At 37.9% G+C, this 22242-nt stretch overlaps 1 protein-coding gene across 9 annotated transcripts in view; it reads right to left on the bottom strand.

The window, feature by feature from the left end:
• The window catches only part of tp53bp1 (tumor protein p53 binding protein, 1), a 29475-nt gene extending 8141 nt beyond the window's left edge, over positions 1-21334 (bottom strand). The window contains exons 1-22 of one of the 9 annotated variants that reach the window (XM_084405268.1): positions 21190-21334; positions 17717-17854; positions 17549-17627; positions 17382-17463; positions 17207-17268; positions 15956-16069; positions 15796-15850; positions 15332-15492; positions 15104-15230; positions 14805-14893; positions 14527-14726; positions 12839-14126; positions 12618-12734; positions 12270-12470; positions 10380-10446; positions 10046-10129; positions 4187-4478; positions 4026-4085; positions 3705-3854; positions 1546-1766; positions 1125-1271; positions 447-835 (exon numbers count right to left, since the gene is read on the bottom strand). In XM_084405268.1, coding sequence (XP_084261394.1) covers positions 447-835; positions 1125-1271; positions 1546-1766; positions 3705-3854; positions 4026-4085; positions 4187-4478; positions 10046-10129; positions 10380-10446; positions 12270-12470; positions 12618-12734; positions 12839-14126; positions 14527-14726; positions 14805-14893; positions 15104-15230; positions 15332-15492; positions 15796-15850; positions 15956-16069; positions 17207-17252 — 3808 coding nt within the window. In that variant the 5' untranslated portion in view covers positions 17253-17268; positions 17382-17463; positions 17549-17627; positions 17717-17854; positions 21190-21334. Of the gene's footprint in view, positions 1-446; positions 836-1124; positions 1272-1545; positions 1767-3704; positions 3855-4025; positions 4086-4186; positions 4479-10045; positions 10130-10379; positions 10447-12269; positions 12471-12617; positions 12735-12838; positions 14127-14526; positions 14727-14804; positions 14894-15103; positions 15231-15331; positions 15493-15744; positions 15851-15955; positions 16070-17206; positions 17269-17381; positions 17464-17548; positions 17628-17716; positions 17923-19286; positions 19739-21189 lie in introns of those variants that run through there. The other 8 variants (XM_084405267.1, XM_084405266.1, XM_084405263.1 and 5 more) reach the window with 8 other exon arrangements.
• Positions 21335-22242: the final 908 nt, after the last annotated feature.

Genomic DNA, 22242 nt, shown 5'->3' on the forward strand with positions numbered 1-22242 from the left:
TGTCTCAGACAGCGCGCAAATACTAAATTGGGTTCATTTACATGCCTGTCTTCGCGAGCATCCTAGTAAACAGAGTGTCTCAAGTGTACATAAACCGTCGAGAAAGACAGCGCATGTGTATCAGTGTACTGGATCCGTGCATTAGGTCTTAAAGTGACAGCAGCCTAATATTCCTGCTGCCGTTTTTAATGTCAATTAAACAAGACAAAGCTTTTTTTTTTTAACAAATCACCCTCTGCTATTGACTAAACAACTTTTGTGACTTTAATAAAGATGAATCTATATTCAATTTATACAGTGAAGACTATGCAGTGTTATTTTACATTTGATTACTTTATTCAAATACTGTACCTGAAAACTACTGTTAGACCTATCTGAAAAACCTGAAAATATAGTATAATATAGTATAAATGTAATGGTTCATAATCATTTTTAGTCCTGCTTACCGATATTGAAGTACTCCTCTTCTGTCAAGGCAGTGACCTCCGTCTCCAGAGGAATGGGGTCGCAGAGCAAGATGTCCTTTCCTTGCACTTCACATTCCTGGTTGTCATCGAATAGAAGGCGGAAATGGTTCTCTCCCAGGTCTCGAGTAATACTCCCAGAATAGAAATAAGAGTTGGATGACCACTTGGCCAGCACACGCAATCCAACAAAACTGCTGGACCCAGTGCTGTTGTCCGGGGAGGTGGTGTTGAGAGAATCAGAGTGGCTCGTAGCACTGGGCTCTACTGGGCTGCCCGGCGCTTGGGCATGTCTTTGGGCAAAGGGCTCCTCTTCTGAGGACGATGCACCCTGGCCATGGGCACCACCTCTCTGCCCTGTCCTGCCACCTCTGAGAGTCAGTATTAGCAGGGGATGGAGAGAGCAATAAAAAGAAGAAAATTGTGACACCATGAGCATCACAACATCCATTAAATATGTAAACTAACAGAGCGCATGTCCATGATCCACAAAGGAAGAGCTAAGTTAATACTACTCTCTGAGACATTTTGGGGGAAAAGAGCAAGAGTTCATGCAAGATGATTAAAAACAGTGGTTTTATGAAGTGGCTATAAATTAGTGGCTAACTGTTGGTACAAACAGTGTCTTGGACCCTGGCAGCCTACCCAGGAGCACCTCACCTGGACAGCGGGCCGCGGGAAGGAGGCCTTCCTCGCCGGGCACGGCCACGGGGGCTCAGCTGGGTGGTGACCCGAGACCCCCGTGCATCCGTCACCTCTGACCCCACCACCACAGTGTGGGTCCTCGGCTGCTGCCGCCCGCCCCACCTGGGGTTCAAACACACACAAGGAGAGGATGCGCTCAGCTGAAACGCCCTCAACCAAATGTGTATGGGAGCAGCAGCCATGAGGGGGTACTAAAAACATACCGTGTCTGTCTAATAACAAGAAGGTGTGAACATGCTTGAAGGAAACATTCTGACAATCACATGCATGCAAGACATTCTACGCAACTACTGCCATACAAGTGTGACCGTTTCCGAGACTGGTGTGTTAACCGCAGAGTGTTAGTAAAGGAAACGGAAACAGAACAACTTCTTACCGGCCAGATTTGGCCCCTCGGCTGGCGGGCATGAGGAAATCTGGCATTCTGATGGGGCCCAAGCCCCCGCTGCTTATCCCACTGGAGCTGTGGTGTGATGGGGCCTTTGAGGAGAGTGAACTGACATCAGCCAGGTCTCCTGATGTCATTGAGCTTCCTGTGCGGGATGGGGAGATGTCATTATCTATGACGCAGCGGTCCACCACGGGTTCCTCTGACTCCTTGGAGAAAACATACAGTAGAGGTTTGTTTAACAGCTTAATCTGTCCTTAAGACCTTTGTCATTGTTTTTTCGACATGCAAGTCATTCATAGGACTGAGACTGAGAACCAATCATTGAAGGTGCATTCAGTAATATTTTTCTCATTAAAAATGTTTACCCCCTAAAGAAATAAAAAGCAATTCTCAAATATGTTTAATATCATGACTCCAGCTATATCAGTAGCTTCCTAAAAGCAGATTCATTTTACATGCAGCTGTGGCCGGAATCACGAAACATTCTAGAATGAAATTCTTCTTAACTGCTATTTTCTTCTTATTTTCAAACATAAGAATTAGAGCTGCACGATTGATCGTTAAAAGATCGCAATCTCGATTCAAATACTCAAGCAATCTCATTTCTAAATGGCAACAATTGACCTGGGTCTATTAAACCTTTGACAAAATCACACCAGAAAATTCAAATCTGTGTTTGTGCTGCCGCTGACCCTGAGAAAGCAGTCATCATGTATAGGTATGAAACAGCTTCACAGTCTTTTCAACCACACAGTATCATTATTTCTGTAACAAAAAAACATTTAGGCTAGTTTTTTGGTATAGTTCAGATATAAACACGGTTGTTTACGGAATAGAACTATATATTCATATATGTTCATACTATATAGAATGTACTTTTTTAGCGGTTGTGAAGAAATTACTTATTCAAAATAAATACCTCCTCAAGAGAATACTTTGGGTGCAGCCAGTCATTAAATCATTAAATCAAGAGATTTGATCAAGAACATTGATTCATCCAGTAATGAAACAAGTGAAGTATTTATGAGTGAGTCATTAAATCATTCATTCAAACCGTTTTTTTATTTCTAAATAAGTCATTCAGATTTATTAAACATTTTAAACAGACGGCTGCAATTAACATTTCTCAGAACCTCTAGTAAATGACGTAACTTTGTTAAGTTGTCTGTTCGGAATCTTGGGAGAATCGTGATCTCTGTTTAAAGCAAAATATTGTGATTCTGAATTTATCTAGAATTTGTGCAGCTCTATTAAGAATTAAGTTAAGAATATTTTGTAATCCCAAAACATTTCTTAAGAATAAACTATTAGCCATAATAAACTAATCTTTTTTTTTTAAAGACAAAACTTAAGAAGTTTTGGAATTCCTGAAATGAATAAGAATGTTCATAACAATGACTGTAAATAACCTCTTATAATTAGGGTAACATCCAACTTGTATTTGAAACAACCGAATACTTTAAACATTTTCCTTTTGGGATTTAAGACAAAGCATTACAACATTAAACTATCTACATATATATTACTCTTACTAGGGATGTGCACGAGTACTTGGAATTGACACCAATGATCGCAAACAATGGGTCTCATTTACTACGCATGTGTACACACATATTTGTGAGAGAAATGTGCATACGAACGATTTTAAGAAAGAAAAAAAGAAAATCACGATTCACCCAAAATTTCGTAATAAAATGTATTCAAAATATAGGAACAACTGAAACCACACGTACGCAAAAAGCACTTACTCTAGACGGCCTTATAATCGTGTTAAGAAGTGATATTTCATCCTAACACGACTACGATTATATTGAAGTATGTTGCATAACGGGAAGCGCTAGACTCCCATCAAGCTGGAAATAGTGTGTATAAAAAGATTTTTTAAGAAAATATTTGAGAACCTCTTACATTTTTCAAGAATTGTACTTAGGAACATTCTTATGAACCTCTTACGAGGATTTATGTGAATCTGGTCCCTGGTCGCCTCATGGGTGCCGTCATGTTGAGATCACATGACCAGCCAAATACTACCCAGTAACCTCTCAATTATAAGAAACTTTTGGTCATGGAACAAATGAATCATGCCTGAACTAAAATTATTTTCTCTAGATCAGGTCAGTTTTAACCAAGGCAATGCATCTTACTTGTGTAACCTTGCGGTCAACTTCTCTGCCATCTTCATAGTAGACATCTGTAATGGTGCGAGTGACTGTTGTTCGAACTTCCTGGATGGTGCGAATATGTCTGCGCAATGAGGGACCTGACTGGGTTCTGATGGGTGTGCTTGGTTCCCCCTATAAGAGTGAGATCAAACTTGAAGATACATCTAAAAAGCTACATCCTTATTTAATTATTTAATATTTAACAATACTGGATTTCTTAGAAGCTATGACAATGTGCAGGATTGTTTTTTTTTTTCCTATGCCTAACATGTTTACAAAAAAACATTTAGTGAAGACTCTTACCCTTCCAGACAGGTTATGTGGTCCAGACAGATCAAAACTAGTTTGCTGAGACACAGCTTTCTGACAAACCAAAAGAGACAAAGGAGAAAAATATAACATATGGCACATATTAAAGTGCTTTATCATTAAATTTATCCTACAATAACCAACCACTTTCTTACTTTGCGGGGTGGGCTTGTAGTCGAGCTAATATCCACACTGGTTTGCTGTGACACGGCTTTCTGTCGGACAGGTGTTCGAGGCTTGTCAGAAGTGCTGAGGACCTCTTGTTCCCTGGCAGGGGAGGACAGACCACTGACCAGAGGTTCAGAGTTGGCTCCCGTACCACCAGGATGCAGAGATACAGCTTCAGTGACTCGGCCGGAGGTTCTGCTGCCCGCTGTCTCTTTTGGGCGGTTGGGAGACAGTCCTGAGTCATTAGTGTTGGTGGGACTGAACAGTTGGCTTGGTTGCCTGTTGGAGAAGTGGAAAGAAAAGCAAGTGAAGGCCAAAGTAAATTTGTTTAGTACAGTGCAAATGACTTTAAACATTTTAATGTTTCACTTAGTGATAGACAAGATCAACATATTGACTTATAAGCTGTTATAAAAAAAGCTGTTTGCTGTGCTTGTTTGTAGGGCTGCACAATTTGACCCAAAAGATTATATCTCAATATGACTATAAAATAATAATAATAATGATAATATATAATAATAATTATTATTACTATATAAAAATGTAATAAAATAAGAAATATTGCTTTTGTAATATTTCATAGTAAAATATAGTAGAGAATTTAATTTTTTTTTTTTTTACAGAACTGTAAAATTACAATACTGATATTTATGGCTGTCTTAATTTTTTTCATTTTCAAACGTTAAACTATCAAGCTTTACAAGTTTGGGAAGGTGGTTTGTTGTACCACCTGCAACCCAAACTCTCAGATGCAGAGATGACACTGAGCCGCTCTGAGACACTGAAACCAATGGATCATGAGCTCCTTGTGTAAAAGAACACAGTGCTGCACTTTACTCTAAAAAACGCAGCACATATATTTATTTATACCATGGTCTGTCTGAACACTCGATTCTGATTGGCTGGAAGGTGTGCAATAACACTGTTTAATGCATTTCCAAGTCAGTTTAATCATATTAATGTGCTGTTTTCATTGAAGAGCACACACACAGAGAGCAAAGATCGCGCTTCGCACACAGAAACATTCAGGAGCACAGAAACTTTACACTTCTCAGCAAAGAGGGGGTGTTTTCTGACGCTTTCTGATGTATTTCCCAATACATCAGAAAGCGATGCATAAGGATGTAGTGTAACAACGGCCAGTTCCAGGAATGCACTAATATTTTGTTGGTAGTACCAGTTTGCAACAATTATTAGTTAACACTAAGTTGTTAACACTTCGGAAAAAATAATAATTCGTCGTTACACTGCATCCTTATGCATCGCTTTCTGCCAGGACTTTTACGTGCTTTTCCCAAATCTCGGAAGTGACCTCGAGGTCCGGGTTAGCAGTAGCATAAGCCATCAGGCAAGTGTTATTTAAATAAACTCCTGATGTACTTACAAACTTTCCAATGTCTCGTTTTATGAGTACAGAACCTATTTGTACTTCTGTAGAAGTTTGGTACCATTCTGGGCTTTATTAGTGGGGTGATTTACGAGATACATCCTTGGATCCATTAGCGTCTGCACTAAGCCATTCGGCTAATATCTCTAAATAAGCTCTAACTTTAATAATGTTCGACCAAGGGGAAAAAAAGCTTCTGGGAGTTTGTTTGGCTCGAGGTCATGGTGCAAAGGACCCTAGGTTGATTTTACTCCGAACCATCCCTTTAAGTAAAAATCGGTCTTTACAACTTTTACTTGTAACAGAGTAATATTTGACTAGTAGTATCTGTACTTTCACTCAAGTAAGGAAGTTGTGTACTTTGTCCACCTCTGCATTTTACTGATGCAAAAGACGCGCGCGTGCACACGCACTGAGAGGGAGCGCGGTGTGTCAGTGTTCACCGGGCTATGGTAAAATAATGACGCAGTAACAAGGTGTGTATAATTTACACTACTTAGTCAACACTAACAGTAGCTGCTGTTTGGTTTTCATACTGCTGCTCTTCTTCTAGTCACTTCTGAACCTCTCTTGATTAAAGCTTTAGGTGACGGGTTGCCAGATATCACAAAAAGAACAAAACAAGCCCCTTAAAAACGCAGTATAATAAGCAGACATGGCAAAAATGTACCGGGGAACACATTTAAACATAACTAGTATTACTAATATCCTACAAAATTAAAAGGAAGTAACTAATTTATTATGAATAGAATAGATCAATATAAAATATTCAGAATATTATAAACTGATTGAAGAAGTAAAGCAATAGCATGAGATAGAAAAATTATTCAGCAACACTTTATTTAAAGTTTAATTGCACCTATGAGTTGTATTTAAAGGGATAGTTCACTTTAAAATGAAAATTCTGTCATCATTTACTCACCCTCAAGTTGTTTCAAACCTGTATGAATTTCTTTCTTCTGCTGAACACAAAGGAAGATATTTTGAAAAATGTCAGTAACCAGACAGTTAACTGGTCCCATTGACTTCCATAGTAGGAAAAAAAAAAATACTATGGAAGTCAATGGGACCAGTTAACTGTTTGGTTACTGACATTTTTCAAAATATCTTCCTTTGTGTTCAGCAGAAGAAAGAAATTCATACAGGTTTGAAACAACTTGAGGGTGAGTAAATGATGACAGAATTTTCATTTTAAAGTGAACTATCCCTTTAATATCAAACAGTTGGGTAGCCTAGAAATCTAGACGCACCCTAGCGGCAGCAAAATTTATTTTGCAGCCAGGGTAGTCTAGCAACTCTCCGTTGACTTTTGGAGCTGTAAAAACCTAAATTGGGTCAGGCCAATCACATCGTGTATAGAGTAGGCGGGGCGGGCTTAACATAATGACGACAGAGTTGTGACGGTTCCCTGCTACTTGAAAACAAAGAATGGCTGCTGCTGCTGGCGAACAGTCTTTCGAATTGGCTTTGGCCACGACTCTGGAGGACTTGGAGTTAAGTTTTTCTTTGAGAAAAGAGCAAAGAACGGCACTTAAGTCATTCTTAAAAAAGGAAGATGTGTTCGTAGTTTTGCCGGCCAGATTCAAAAGTTGAATCTATCAACTAACGTTAGCTCCGCTGTTGGGAAACCGCTCTGGTTGGTTGAAGCGCTGTCCTATTGCGTGCAGAGGGAATTTGAAAGACAGCCGTTTATCCCGCCCCTCGGATTGAGCCGTGTCTATGGTGAGTTGCCAGACCTAACATCTTGATGTAAGTCTGGCTTGCCAGGCTATCAGTTGGGGGAAGTTCATCTAAAAGTTGATGACTGTGTTTTGTTACTATATTTAGCCATCAAAAAAAGTTTACCAAAGAAATAATTTACCAAAGAAAAGAAAAAGAAAAATCAAACAAGGTGAAGTACTTTTCATTTCTAAAGTATTTGGGTTTATTTATTATACAAAGCCCTTTTTGACGATTTTTTCGAGAATAACTACATATATAAATAACTATATCGTGAAATATATAGTTACCGTGAAATAAAATGAGTCATACCGTGAAACAGAATTTTGGTCATACCGCCCACCCCTAATTCATTCACATAAATGCTATAATTCATTCATTCAAATAAATGTAATTGTATGCACTACTTTATCTCTGTGTCTGATTCTGATGAAAATAACAGTCATTATTGCCCTTTCGGTCAAATATTGCACTGCAAACATCAATAACAGCTTTAAGTTGTTATTGCTGGCAAATGACCTTTGGGTATATGCTCCGCTACGTGTCGAGCGGTTCTTTGCCTCCACGTCGTGCATTAAAATCGTTCAATGCACAGCTAGCCATGGATTATCCCTTATTTAATTAAATGCCGCCTTTGCAATTAAAAGGCAATATCATGATTTCAGTTTTATTTCAATTAATTGTGCAGGCTTACACATAACGTAATGATAAAGTTCAAATCAACTGATGGTTTTGAAGGATTACAAATTTAAGAATCTATTTCAGATATGCTTCCTTACATAACATCACGGTGAAGAATACTGATTTTAGCATTTGAGGTTTTAATTTAGATAGTATATAAACTGAGAAAGTGATTATTGAGTTTACAGCAACATATTCCTGCCCGACCTGTTTTTCCTTTGTAAGTTAAATGAGTCAGATCACGGAGACGCTAACCTATTGTCTTTAATGGCTCTTGGAGCAAGAGCCACAGTCCAGACGTTGAATCGTATGGCTGATTGGATTAGCACATATGCATTTGAGTGGTTATGCTGATTGGATTGAGACTGGTAACACGCTGGAGTCTGGGGCGGGTTTCCTTAACCTGTTTATCATTTACATGCTTTGTTTGAATTTGTCTCCACCTTCAAAAGTCCCTCCTCCTAAAATCCCTATAAGACACCATGTAAATTTATATACTTTAGATTATGTTGGAAGCACCGCAGCCGCGCTCAAATAAAGAAACTCTTCTGTTTGAACGTGATCCCAACGTCTCCTGGTCTGCTTTGAAGAAAGAAAAACTTTACAACAGTTTCTTAACAAGAGTCTAAGATCAGCAGATGAACACCTTAAGGAACACAGGCCAAAGACAAAGGACAAAACAAAACAAAAAGCATCCCAACCTTGAGCAGTGGAAATGGGTCATGCTTTGTTGTACGGCTCTTTACAGCCCTGACCAGGCAGGAGTGCCACTATCAAACCTACTTTAAGTTCCTAAAGATATCCAACACCAGGGGAAATCTATTTATAACCGCAACAAAAAAGAATTCAAGGTCAGTTGTGCCAAAGACTATTCCTATGCAGTCTACTCTAGAGACTTGAGAAAGGGCTTTAGGCTTACACTGTTTAGGAGCACAAATACCCCTCCAACAGCAGCACTGATCTCCTTATGAACATCTGATCAGCAAATATATATTGATTACACTTTCACTATTGATCATTTTCATTAGTAAGTAACAAACATTATATAATGCCTAACATATAATACTTGGTAGTTTAGCTTGCAACAGTACGACTGAAACAGGGATGTAAACTCATCAGGAGTGACAAATATGCAAAGAACAAACATTTTTAAATATAAGCCTTAAATTATGATTTAATGTCCATTTTACTGTCCACAAGGACTCTACATTATATAGCTCAATATTACTATTACTATTATACAGTTTTATTTGAATAAATTATAAATTATAAACATTAAACAAATTAATAAAATATATTACTATAATAATCCTACTGTAAAATAAATGTACTGTTTAATATTTATAATATATACATAATTATTATTTTACAGAGGAACAGTAAAATTAAAATACAAATATTCATGGCTGTCTTGTTTTTTTTTCTTCTTATATTTAACCATTAAATCACAGGCCTTGAATTTTGGAGGAGAACCTCAGATAGACATTACAGCTTCTCTACTGTTGACAACAGATTTCATTGCATTGCAAGCATTATCTGCAACCTGAAAACACAAGCTCACGAGCTGCTTGTGTGTGAAAGAGCCCAGCGCGGCGCTTCACCCATTATATTTTTGACAACACAAAAGGCGTGGTTCTCATTTCATTTGCTGTGACTCCTCGCAGACCCCCACTCTCAATTTAAAATTATCTATTTTGCAATATGTATTGATGCACTATGCCTTAAACTCACACTGAGTAACACAACGTTATAATTAACAGGGCTTTCTACACTGCACACAACATCCATTAGGGATTAATAACAACAACGATATTCTGATGGTATAACATGTTTTGATCAGTGGTCAGATCATGTCACTCGCACAGTGCATCAAAATCATTTTTTGCATTCGCACACCATAATTTTCAGTCACAAATGCTCATTGTGAGAGCACATAATTCAAAATACCTGGCAAACCAGCATGACACTACTTTGTACTGCATAAACAACTTTTATCTCTAATGAACAGCAAGAGGTGATTTAAAAGTGACATTATTCTCATTTCAGAGTAGTGCAGTACCTGAGGGGAGGATCACTGGACTCTGCATGATCCTCTACCTGGACCTGCCTGTGGGCCTCCCGAACACGACTAAACACAGAAGGACTAAATGACAGAAAGAGAAAAAAAAACAACAACAGGGAAATATCCCTCATCATGAACAAAAATGAACACTAAAATCTGCAGTTTTGTCCAGAATTTTAATGAAATAAAGCCTAGTGTCGAGGCATTATTAAGGATCTGCACTGCAAATGTGTTAAAAAGAGTAAGTCAGTGAATCAGGAGCTGTGAGTGACAGTCGAAAAATGAATGCATCCCACTGATAAGCTTCTGCATAGCAACCACTGCAGGTTACCTGGTTACAGCCATGGCAACAGTGGTAGCCTTGGAGACAGATCCTTCCTCATCTGTTAATGGTGGTTCTGGGGAAGCATTAAAATCAAGCTTGATGGGTTAAGCTGTAGACCACTTAAAAACAGAACCAGTATTTACTGACTCTATCCTACATCAAAAATACCTCAGAATTAATTAATTACATCTGAACAGTGTATAACCATGATTTAAATAATAAAAACAAAAGCATAATAAAAACAAAAGATAAAAATGATATTTTCATGCAATATATTGTATATTTAATTGAAAATATAATATAAAATAAATGAATATAATAAAATATTATAGTAGATTTTATTCTTATAATATAAGATTTTATTCTTATAATAAAATAATAAAATATAGTTTATATATTATATATTTTTATATTTGTTATATAATGTTCAGATGTAATGAATTAATTATGTTTTAAATAACAGAAACCAAAATATATAATTAAATACATACACAAATTATATTTTGTCTTATTATATTTTATATTGTCATGTTATAAAATAAGCCATTAAAATATCAAGCATAAATAAATATAATACAAATATAACACAATATAATTACAATTCATAATTAAAATGAATGATAATAATGTGCTTTTGGTTTGAGAAGTAGAGGTGTGCAATATTGATCTTTTCTGGGATTTTATCGATAATGATAATTAGACAATATTTTGCTGAGTGTGTTTATTGTGTCGGTGCCGTGGCAGGTTTAGGTTTTAGGTTTAAGTTTTTGTTTGTAAAGTTTGTGATGGTTAGTTCGCAGCAAAGACAGAAATTATCTTTTCCAATCTACTTCATCAAAATAGATTTAAATAGTTAAATAGTTAAATAGTTTTAAATAGATTTGTAGCTTTTATGGCCTTTTTTTTTACCTAATTAAATGTAAGCATCATCTTTTGTGTCAAATTCTTACATTTAAACAATAAAAAGAGTCCTACTACTACTAATAATAATAAATTATTTCACCAATACCAAAAATTATTTCACCAATAAAATTATTTCACCAATAGGGCTGTTGTTAACAATCAAATTAAGTATCAACAAAAATATTGATATTTTGAAATGAATGATTTGTAAAAATTAAGATACTTAAGAAATTAAGAAACCACCAGTAGGTGGCAGGCAGCAAGTCACTGTTAATGACTGAGTCATTGAGTTTCAACTATAGCTGCACGATTAATCTTGTGTTGCTTAGAGACGCAAAACAGTCCTGTGGCTTTGTTTGGAACTATTTTCGGTGGCGAAATAGACTCTTTGTGTGATATTAACTATATTAAAAGACACGAGTGCAACAGCCAAACATAAAAATAGGGCAATGGAATGCAAAAAACTGTGAAGTACTACTACTGTATGTGTGATAATTCATGTTTGCATGATGGTGACAGGCTGAAAGGTGCTGTTATTTTCTGTTTTTACAAAACATTTGCTGTAATAATAGCCTAATACGGGTGTTATTTATAGCTATTCCTCTTTGGCTAAGAAATATTCAGCATTTTTTATTATGAGTATATAGGATCTTATAGGATAGGAGTATATAATATCACGTTTAAGATAAGTTTGTACAATATTTGCCTTCATATTTCATGCATATTTTTGGCAAAGTTATTTAACAAATAAGTAATTTGTTTTACATTTGCACCATGTTGATCACTTCAGGTGTGGTGCACTTGGAATAGAAAATTTAACCAGATCGTTAATAAAGAGAATGTTACTTGAATCATATTGTAGTTAAGGTTTTAAGTCGACTAGTTAAAAATTTAAACAATTAAAATTGTGAATCGGTGAATATCCCCCAGCCCTAGTGAAAACATCAATGTGTCAGGAAATAGAATATAAGAACAACAAAAAATGGCTTTTACTTTGCAGGCTGAAATGTTCTGAGCCCGAGCTGCCCTCCTCCACCGGGGTCACCAGTTTCATCCTGAGACTCAGTTTCCCATCTTGCTCCACTGCAGCTGGCTCTTCACCCTCTCTGCTCTCCTCTACCGAAATCTCACTGGCTGCCATTGTCGTCTCCCTGGTAACGTCTGCCTCTGACGGCTCTGAGAACGAGGTCATCTCTGCAAAACATCAAAAGGGCATGAAGAAAACGAAAACACAACAACAACACGGAAGTTAAGTGGGAGGGGTGTGCAGCATCAGCTCAGCATACTGATGTTTAAACACATCTATCAAATGTTATGCAACGAAAAGAAGGGGACACCCACCAATAGGAGTGCTGTGCCTCGGTGTCTTTTTCAGCTGACTAATCTGTGGAGGAGTTGCACTCACTGCCGGGCGGATCAGCTCACCCTCTTTGGGCAATGTAAAGTGAAACGGAAGCTCTGGACAGGAAAGAAAGGAAAATAAAACAGCTAGTTGGATTTACTGAAGGCAGGTTACATAATCAACAGGGAGAATAGATCATTTGTTTGCAGCTTAATCCCACCTCCCGAGCTGTCGCTCAGACTTTTGTTGGAGGCATTATCAGAGTTCACTTTGTGCTGTCCTGAATCACTGGGCTTTGTGCTCTGGGACTTGGTTCTCTCAAGCTGTAAAGGTGAAACCTCAGTAGATCCCAATGGCTGAGACCCTGAGATCTTTGCCGCGGCCTCACGTTTGTCCTGCACGGAGCCTCTCACAGGTTGCGAGGAGCTTATGAACGGCTGTGACCTCCCAACCTTTACTTTCTCCTGAGAGACCCTCTGGCTCTCTTCAAGCACCATGACGCTGAAGGACTCCTCTTTGCTGGAGGAGTGCTGATCTCTGCTGGGTACACACTGGGATGTCTCCTTCTCCTTCTCCCCATTCTCCTCCTCCATGGGTTCTGGAGAACGCACCTCACTCTGAGACAAAGCCAGGTTGATTCCAGTGTCATCACCCTTCACAGTCTTCTGGATCTCACCTTCATCCATCCGCTCCTCCACTTCAGCATTTCTAACACTGTCTGTAGTAACACTGTGGCTGTGTGTCATGGGTTGACTGAGTCTCTTGCTTTGACTAGCATGTTCTTTTTCATTCTCTGTGTTCTTTTGGGACGACACAGTCAAGACTGACTGAGACTGTTGGGGGACAGGAACAGGGGTTGCAGGTCTATCAGCTGATGGTGAGACTTCAGAACAGCCAGCGGCTGTGGTTTTACTTGTCTGCGGTGAATTAGGGGTGTCTGAAACACAGTCTGCACCGACAGAAAGCTGGGACGGAGTCGCACCTGGAGTAGCACTTATATTCTGGTTCCCTACATTAACAGCCTGCGAGAGCTTTTGAGAGGGGTTACAGTCTTCTGTTTTTTCAGGTAAAGCACTTGTACTTTTTGAGTCAGGCACCTTGGAAAGACTTTGAGAACTTGATGTTTTGCTGGGATCAGCGTCCATACCATTCTTGCTTGCAGTTTGGGAATGGTGTTTAGGGCCCGAGTTACTCTTGTCAGCAATAGCAGTTCCTTCCTCTCCCTCAATCTGAGTGGCTTGGCTATCCTCCTCCACAACGAACAACTGTGTCTTCTGAGTAAAACTGCTGTTTTCACTGTCGAGTTCCAACTGAAAGCACCCGGTACCCTCAGAGGGTTGTGCAAAGCTGCTTGAAGACTTTTTTAGCTGCTCCGCTGGGCCGCTCTGCTTGGGCGACGCTGACTCGGTTGCTGATGGGCTGTTTTGTTGAGACAATTTCCTCTTTGAGCTCTCAGTCCCCTGACTATTGTTTCCAGGCTCAAGACTTGGAGTGGAAATAAACACGTCCTACATTGAGAAAACATGGAAAGTATATTGTAAACAAAAGAATGCGCAAGAGATATTTAATTGAAACTTTACAGACTAAACACAAAGTTAAGGTGCGGTCATATTAATGAAATTTCTGCAAAATAGGGCCATTGTCTACTGTCAAAAGCATAGATGTGAATTACTAAAGCACAGATCACACAGAAGAAACTTTCAAATCAACTAGCTTTCTGTTGGTCAACCTGGCAAATCCACATTACCAACTTGAACCCGTTGTGAAACCTGTGTGGGGGAAACTTTCGCCCTCACTGTGAAATTCCCAATCGTGTGGGTTCCTATTGAAATGTCTGGAATTCACCGCAAAATTAGCCAAACAACGGTCAGTGCGACCGCACCTTTAGTCTGAATAATTGATGCTTACATGTGAGAATTCAGGCTGGCTGGGGACAGAGAGGCTTTTCTCCAGAACAAATCCAGGGGTATTCTGGGACACTGGAGTGGAGGCAGTGGGTTGTGGTTTGGGGCAAGGGTCCATGTCCATCGGCTCTTCCTCTCTGCCTTGTGGCTGGTCATCAGGGGGGGCTGATGTGTCCATTGGGGATTCAGCAGCTTCGTTATCATCTAAATGGAATAATTTAAGAATGCATTTAAAAAACATTTGCATCACATAAGCCTTATCTGTATGTGAAAAACACTTACTTTGCTCTTTTTCTGTGGGTGAATTTGGGACGATGTAAGGCGTTTGGCTTAAATGGTCCTGAGTGGCAGCCACAAAGTCAACAGATTGCCTGTTAAGGAAAATGGGCAATTACTGAACACCATAATTCACTTTTTTTCACTGTACATAGAGAAAAGTGAGATTATGTAGCATATTATGCTATATCAGACATTAGAATATCATGTCATTAATCAATACTCTTTAAGTAGCACATATTCTTAATTTTACCCTCCAACCTAAATTTTTTCATCAATAAATCATGCTAACATTAACCACTTACTGTGAAAGACTCTCCTGTACAAGTGTGCCCTGTCCAGACAGATGAAGCAAGCGAAGACTATGTGCAGGTGTGGATGTTGGAAAACGTTCTTTGAAGGTCGCTGAAACGCTACTGTCTGCCTTGGTGCCTGTTATAGTGAACACGATTCAACAACAAACAAATCAAAAACCATAATTAAGCAAGAACACATAATGAAAACAGAAAATGGAATAATTCGAGTCTACATACCATTTCTCTCCTTTTCAAACATGTCATCCTGAGAGGAAACAAGCACATCTTCTTCATCTTCTTGACTGTCAGGTAATTGAGAGTGTAATATAGCCTGAATACTGAGCTTTCTGCTTTCCCCGTCCCGAGGCTTCGAAGGACAGCTTGAACTGACCTCTGACCTACAATATCATCAGGAAAATTTGAAAATGTCAAACTGAAAAACACAGGCAAGTTATCATTAGTTAGAACTGCACAATCATGGGGGGGATGGGGGGGATCCCTTGATATTTCCCAGACTGCTTACAACTTTCCCAGACTTACTGAAAACTAATTTAAAGCCTCTGATTCAGCAATGCATTAATGCGCACAACAAAAAAAGTGTGATACTTTTCACAAAAAGTTAATCACAGAAGCCATAATCATAAACTTGCTTGTTTTCGATTAATTGTGCAGCAGTACTGCTTTTGAAAATAAACTCTTGCCCTGCAGAATTTCCATCCTGATTGGATGATGTCCTTTCTGAACTCTTCAATCCACCTGACAAAGAAAATTAAAAGAACCCATTAAAAAAAAAAACTTTTTGAGAACTTGAAAAGACTAATGGGCAGCAGATCAAGTGGTTGCAGCAAAATGTAAACATACATTGGCTGGCTGGCTTCTGAACGTCTTTTTGACATGCAGGAGCTCCATCCCGCTCATCTTCCTCAAAGACACCCTGGCTCTCCGACAGCTCCAAAAGACCGAACTGAGACATCTCTGTGATCAGATCAACACAATCATTCATTTATTCTGCCAAGCATAAGGCAGCATACTCTGACATTAATGGCCATGGTGACACTAGGGTTGCCAACTTTCTGAAATGGAAATAAGGAACAGTGAGCGGGGGGGGGATAATCAATATACAAGACTAAACCACATAGATGTGAAATATAAAGGCTATCATGATCATTTTGCCAACAATGAATCATGGATTTGTTTAGTTTATAATACGTGTTATTTTTAACTTAAACAAATACAACATATAACATTAAAAACTCATCGGCTTAGACTGCATTTGAAGAAAAATAAACACAACAGTTTTCCCTCACGCATTCCAGCCACGGGTAGTCATTTTTCCATTCAATTCTATATTTTTGTGCTCTTTTCTTTTTCGCCGGCTGCTCGGAGGTAGTCATTTTTACATTTCCCGCTGTTGTCACTTGTCGTCATCGTTGCTACGATACGTGACTCACAATGACTGAAACGACCAATTAAAAGGGCATTCTCTGATGATGTTCCAAGATGTTAAAAACGCTACGCTGATCATAGACAAACAGGGGGAGAAATTAGTATACCGCATCATCAGGTTATTGTCTTATCATAGCCTACAAATGTCTTCGTTCATAGTCTGACATATTAGAAGCTATGTGTCTGTCATGGATTTGCACTGAACTGATTCTCAAAAATACGGAACAAAGTGCGTTCCGTATCAGTTCAATATGGAACAAGACTTTTATGTGTCAAATACGGGACGATTCCGTATTATACGGAACGGTTGGCAACCCTAGGTGACCCTAACCTGAAGCATGCTAAAACTAAAACCATTAAAATAAAGTAATTGAAATAAAACATAAATATTAGATAAATAAACATGACTTTTAAAAATGAAAAATTAGAAATGTTGCCCTGGTAACAAACTGTAATAAGTTAAAATACAAAAATGACTAAAAATAAAAATAAATTAAAGCTAAATATAAATATTTAAAAAAACTAATAAAAATGACAAAAGCACATCAAGAATTTTTTTTTAAACTGAGTATATAAAAATGAACTAATAAATACTATAAATAAATATAATAGTATACAAATAATACTAAAATAACACTGAGATGCATACATTGTTTGACATCTTACCATGCGCCTCTGTACAGTGTGTGGTGGAGTTCGCCTCAGACTCCATGTGCTCTGTAACACTTCTGCATGAACAATTACAAACACAGATAGCAGATAAAACAAACATTAAAGATTTTTAGTTAAACAGAATATTTCTCTCTGCTTGGAGAATGTAAAAGCTTCATATTTTTAGTACCTTTTTGAAACAGGAAGAGGGCAAACTTCAAAAACTTGACTATGCTCTGTAGCTGCTGGACCCAGGTTAGACTGCAAATTGTCTGAAACAAATCAAAAACCCTTTGTCAGTATGTATTGTAAACAAATAATAATTGAACATTTTGGTCCATGTAGTAATAAACTTACCCGAGTGGACTGTATTGTCACTCTTATCAATCGGACTGTCAGTTTGTAAATGACTTTTAGTAGGGGAAGAAATCAGCTCCTGCAAAGACATGGTGACTAACTATCAACTTTCAGAGTTTTTATGAAAAATAATAAAGTTAGATCACACTACTGCCTGTAAAGCCTTACCAGCACTGGGCTTTGTGAAGTGGGCTGCAGGTTAGAGAGGCGACGGGCGAGCAGGGCACAGTAGCTGGTGTCAGGATCGTCCTCCAAGGCCACACTGTCAGGCTGGGAGTCCTCGACTATGAGGCAGGGGTTTTCTGTCTGAGGAAAACTTGAATCAAGATCACTCTCACCAGGATCCATAAGGATGGGACAGGGTTAGCAGATGTCTACATACACAGAGATTAAAGAGGAGGGTTAGTAGTACATAGAGATGACTTCAAATTAAACTGACTGAAATAAGTAAATATGACTTCCTAATTTAAACTAGATAGGGTCATGTGTTTGTTTGTATATTAACTTCATAAATGACTATTATTGTTATTAATAGAAGCAACTCAACTTTTAGCAAGAGAAAAGTTGGTAATGTGTTTCTTAAAGGGATAAGTTCACCCAAAAATGTATATTTTGTTATCATTTACTCACCCTCAAGTCGCTCTAAATCTGTTTCCAAATCAGTTTCTTTTTCTGTTGAACACAAAAGAAGATATTTTGAAGAATGATGGTAACCAGACAGTAGCCATTGACTTCCGTAGTATTTGTATTCCTACTATGGAAGTCAATAGCTAACTGTCAGGTTACCATCATTCTTCAAAATATCTTCTTTTGTGTTCAACAGAAAAATACATTCATACGGGTTGGAACAACATGAGAGTGAGTAAATGATGACAGAATTTTCATTTTTGATTGAACTAATAACCCTTTAATTATTTTTGTGAAATGATTTTTAAAGTTTCAAATACTTCAAAAAACAAAGCAGAAAGACAAAAAGATATTCTCCTCTGTGTCAGAATATTTAGTAATTTAGTACTGTCCTGACTTCCATTGGTTTGGTCATGAATTGGTTTCATTTAAAATCGTACTGGTTTTTTTGTAATTGTGTCTGGTCACGTGATGTAAACATGGCGGCGCCCATAAGGGGGCGAGTCGCTCCACGTAGAATAAAACAGCTTTTCTTTAGTTTAGAGAATGTGTGCATGGAGTCACCCCATGAGATTGTACGGTATTTTGATGACATTTCCAAAGTATTGTTTATTTCTATCTGTAAAACATGATTAGCAAATACCAAAGACATGATTAGTCTGCACAATAAGGTGTTTGAGTGTTTAATGTAGAGTACTTTTTCGTGTGTCTTAGACACTTAACTTACCAATGTATTTTACACGCAAAAAACAATTTATAGAAATTAAGATCTTTAATCTCGAGATTTCCTGCCTGCATGCTGACGGCACGAAACGTCGAGAGTAAAACCCCCAAAGTAAAGTCGATGCAAACAATTTCAAGAGTAGAATCAATGCAAAACTACTAACGTTACTATTTACTAAAGGAACACAAGGAAATGCACAGACGATTTACTAAAACTCAAATCGACACAAATGTGGATTATTTACACAGCGCATTTTCCCATGAAAAGCCTTTCCACAGCTTTTTCATGGAGAAGCATGCAGCATGAACCTAGCAGGCATTGCAGCTATAGCCTGAAAAGAAATCAGCCCTTCCTGTAAAACACAGCGGAAGAAAATTGTGATCTTACTGGCTGGATCCCTGGTAGGTGTTAATCCATCTCAGCGAACGCGTAACATTGTACAGGGCATGCATATATACAGTACTTCTGTATACTTTTCGCAGCCTAACCTTAGCGAAAGCTTTTACTTCGCGGCAAAACCCCTGCAGGAATACTCGCCGTTGATTGGTAACAAAAGTTCTTGTCTCAACCGAACGGCTAGAATACCTGTTTTGATTGGCTGAGAGAGAAGCTTGAGGCGGGGTTTTGTAGTCTGACTACAGATAAGAAGAAACTGGAATTGCGCAGATGTTTAAAGGCCTCATGTGTTCTCGCCGTGTTTTATTTACCAATCTCCAGCTGCAAAGTCCTCAAGTTAAGAAAAACTTGCTTATAATTGTAAGTGTATTATTAAGGGGTTTCTTAACATAAGGGCCTTGCCCTTGCTGCAACTTACACCAGTCATTTATCCGACCGCCATTGATACATCGCAAGACAATACATCAAAACACGCCCACTAAAAGCAGAGTCCCAATAAGACACAAATATTAACATATGACCTAGAACTTAATCAGTGGCTATAATATTTAGCTAAACATATTTTAACAATAAAAAGCTAGTATCTTGAGTGGTTTGATTTAATTCGCAAGTTGATAAATTGCGTCATTATTGTTAGCTTTAAGCTGATATTATTATTATTACATTGCCAATAATAATAATATCTATATTAATAAATTAAACAAACTCAGGTAAATAACATGGGAGCTAGTTCTTTATCTTTAGGTCTGTTAAAACCATCTCATTTATTTTCAAGGATCGTGTGGCCCACACATGTTTCAAAAATAACTTTCTCAATGAATTATTTTTTACTAGGCCTATGTCACTGGATGTCTTTGTAAATACATCAACAAAATCCAGTAACTCCTTTTTTTACGTCATGAAGATGCCTTTTCTGGCCTGTTCTCAAATGTTTTTTGTTTGTTTGTTCAATTTCTTCTTGCTTTATTAGCCAGTGCTTTTTTTTTTTGTCTGCTTTTAATCAAAATAATGTAGGCTATAAAAACTACATATACTATTTTCATATAAGTCTTGCTAATTAGCTATATGATTATAGGCTACAATGGTTTTCAAATGCTAGTGGTCGTCCTTCTATTTTTTTCATGTTGAACCCAGCTGTTACCATGATTTTGTATAGTAAACATCTGATCATTGAAAATATGTAGAAATATCAATGTATTCAAACTGCTCAATTTAGTGAATTAACTATAAGGTGCTTCTACCTTGTAGTTAATTCACTAAATTGAGCAATTTATAAACTGCAAAAAATGTCAACCCTCAATTTTTAACCTGTAAAAAATGTCAACCCTGTCATAACTAGGCTACATTCCAGGATATCTTAACATGTTTTAGTTTGTAATGGCATAATAAGCAAAGTGTTTGTCTGACAGTGTTTAAATCGCCACCAGTTCACATAATGACCCATAAACCTGCTTCAGCTCTGTGTTGAACATGTGTTGTGTTACATCGCATCATGCATTTCATTGGTTTAGCGGCTGCAAACACACAAGATGACATAATGTCGATACCAATGATTGATGGCTGCTTACTACAGGCTTAAGAGACATTTTCCAAATAATATTTTTAGCTACGTATCCCCCAAACACCACATTTCTTAACAAGCACATGACAGCTATCATTCCCTGTCGTCTCTCGCTCGAAGGCATCTGGTAATGCAAACAACAAACGACGCGTTTATCCTGTCGACATGATGTGCTCACACACTGTCTGACTGGGAACCTTTGTTATATTAGACTAACAACGCCTTTATAACAGCTTATTAAATCACTTCGTCCACCGGTCAGAAAGCATCGCGCTGGAAACACAAAATGCAAGTCACAGCGATGGCGACAGCTTACAAAAACGAGTCCATTACCTGAGAAACTGATCCTGTGCAAACCCGCAGGCTTGTCTGTTTCTGGAAGAAAGCAGGAAGAAAAGGAAAGGTTGTGCGAGTCGATTATCTCTATGAAGATGATGGGGTGTGTGTGGGACACATGGGTGTCACTTGACGGTGCCTTGGCATCTTTTGATATGCGCGCGCATGGTAATTAATAGGAACTAAGATATTTCTAAACGCATAGGAATACAGAGCCAAACGATATTGTTATTTTAGTGACTTGCTTATGTTAACGTGTCTGTTATATTTTTAATTTGCCTTTGAAAGCTCCAAATTATCCAAAACGAAACACTAACATTACATTTAATGGTTAAAGTTTTTTTTTGTGTGTGTGTAAACAGTGAATGTTAAGAAAGAAATGCGTTTGTTTTTAGCAGACACCAAACAACATTATGGCACACAGCACATTACTGGTAATTACCATGTAGATGAGAATACACAATGTTCAGATTAGCCAAATGCAATCATCTACAAAAGATGATAGTAAGGGTCCATAGTCAAAGCAAACCGGCATGGGGTGAAGTGTGTGAACAGATTTGTGTAAATGGACACACATTAGGACCATCAATGAGGAGCAAAGATGAACAAGCCTATCAATCGGGTCTCTATGCATAAATCTTCAAGAAAAATACATTTTCAGAGAAGTGGCCTGGGTGGGATGTACAGGTCATTGGTGGCAGCTGACATTATGACTACTAAGTATTATACAAAACACTAAAATAATATAGAAACGTGTTACTTAACTATATCTACATTCCAACAACCAAAGAAGCACTGCTAAGAAGTGCTTCAAAACTGGAACCAAATACAACACTGAAGGAGCTATGACTTAATCGATAGTAAATGATATCAAGAGCACTCCAGAAAGCTGATCAGTACTATATGAGTGTGATAAGAAAAGAAAAAAATACATTTTTCTCAAATAACGCAAGAAGATCTCCAGTTTGACAGTGAACCATCAAAAAATGGAAATAACAAATGAGATCAGAAATTTACTTTGTCTGAAATATCAAGATTATTGTAGCTGAA

The sequence above is a fragment of the Rutilus rutilus genome (assembly GCF_951802725.1).
Source record: "Rutilus rutilus genome assembly, chromosome: 3".
In the NCBI taxonomy this organism is placed as follows: Eukaryota; Metazoa; Chordata; class Actinopteri; order Cypriniformes; family Leuciscidae; genus Rutilus; species Rutilus rutilus.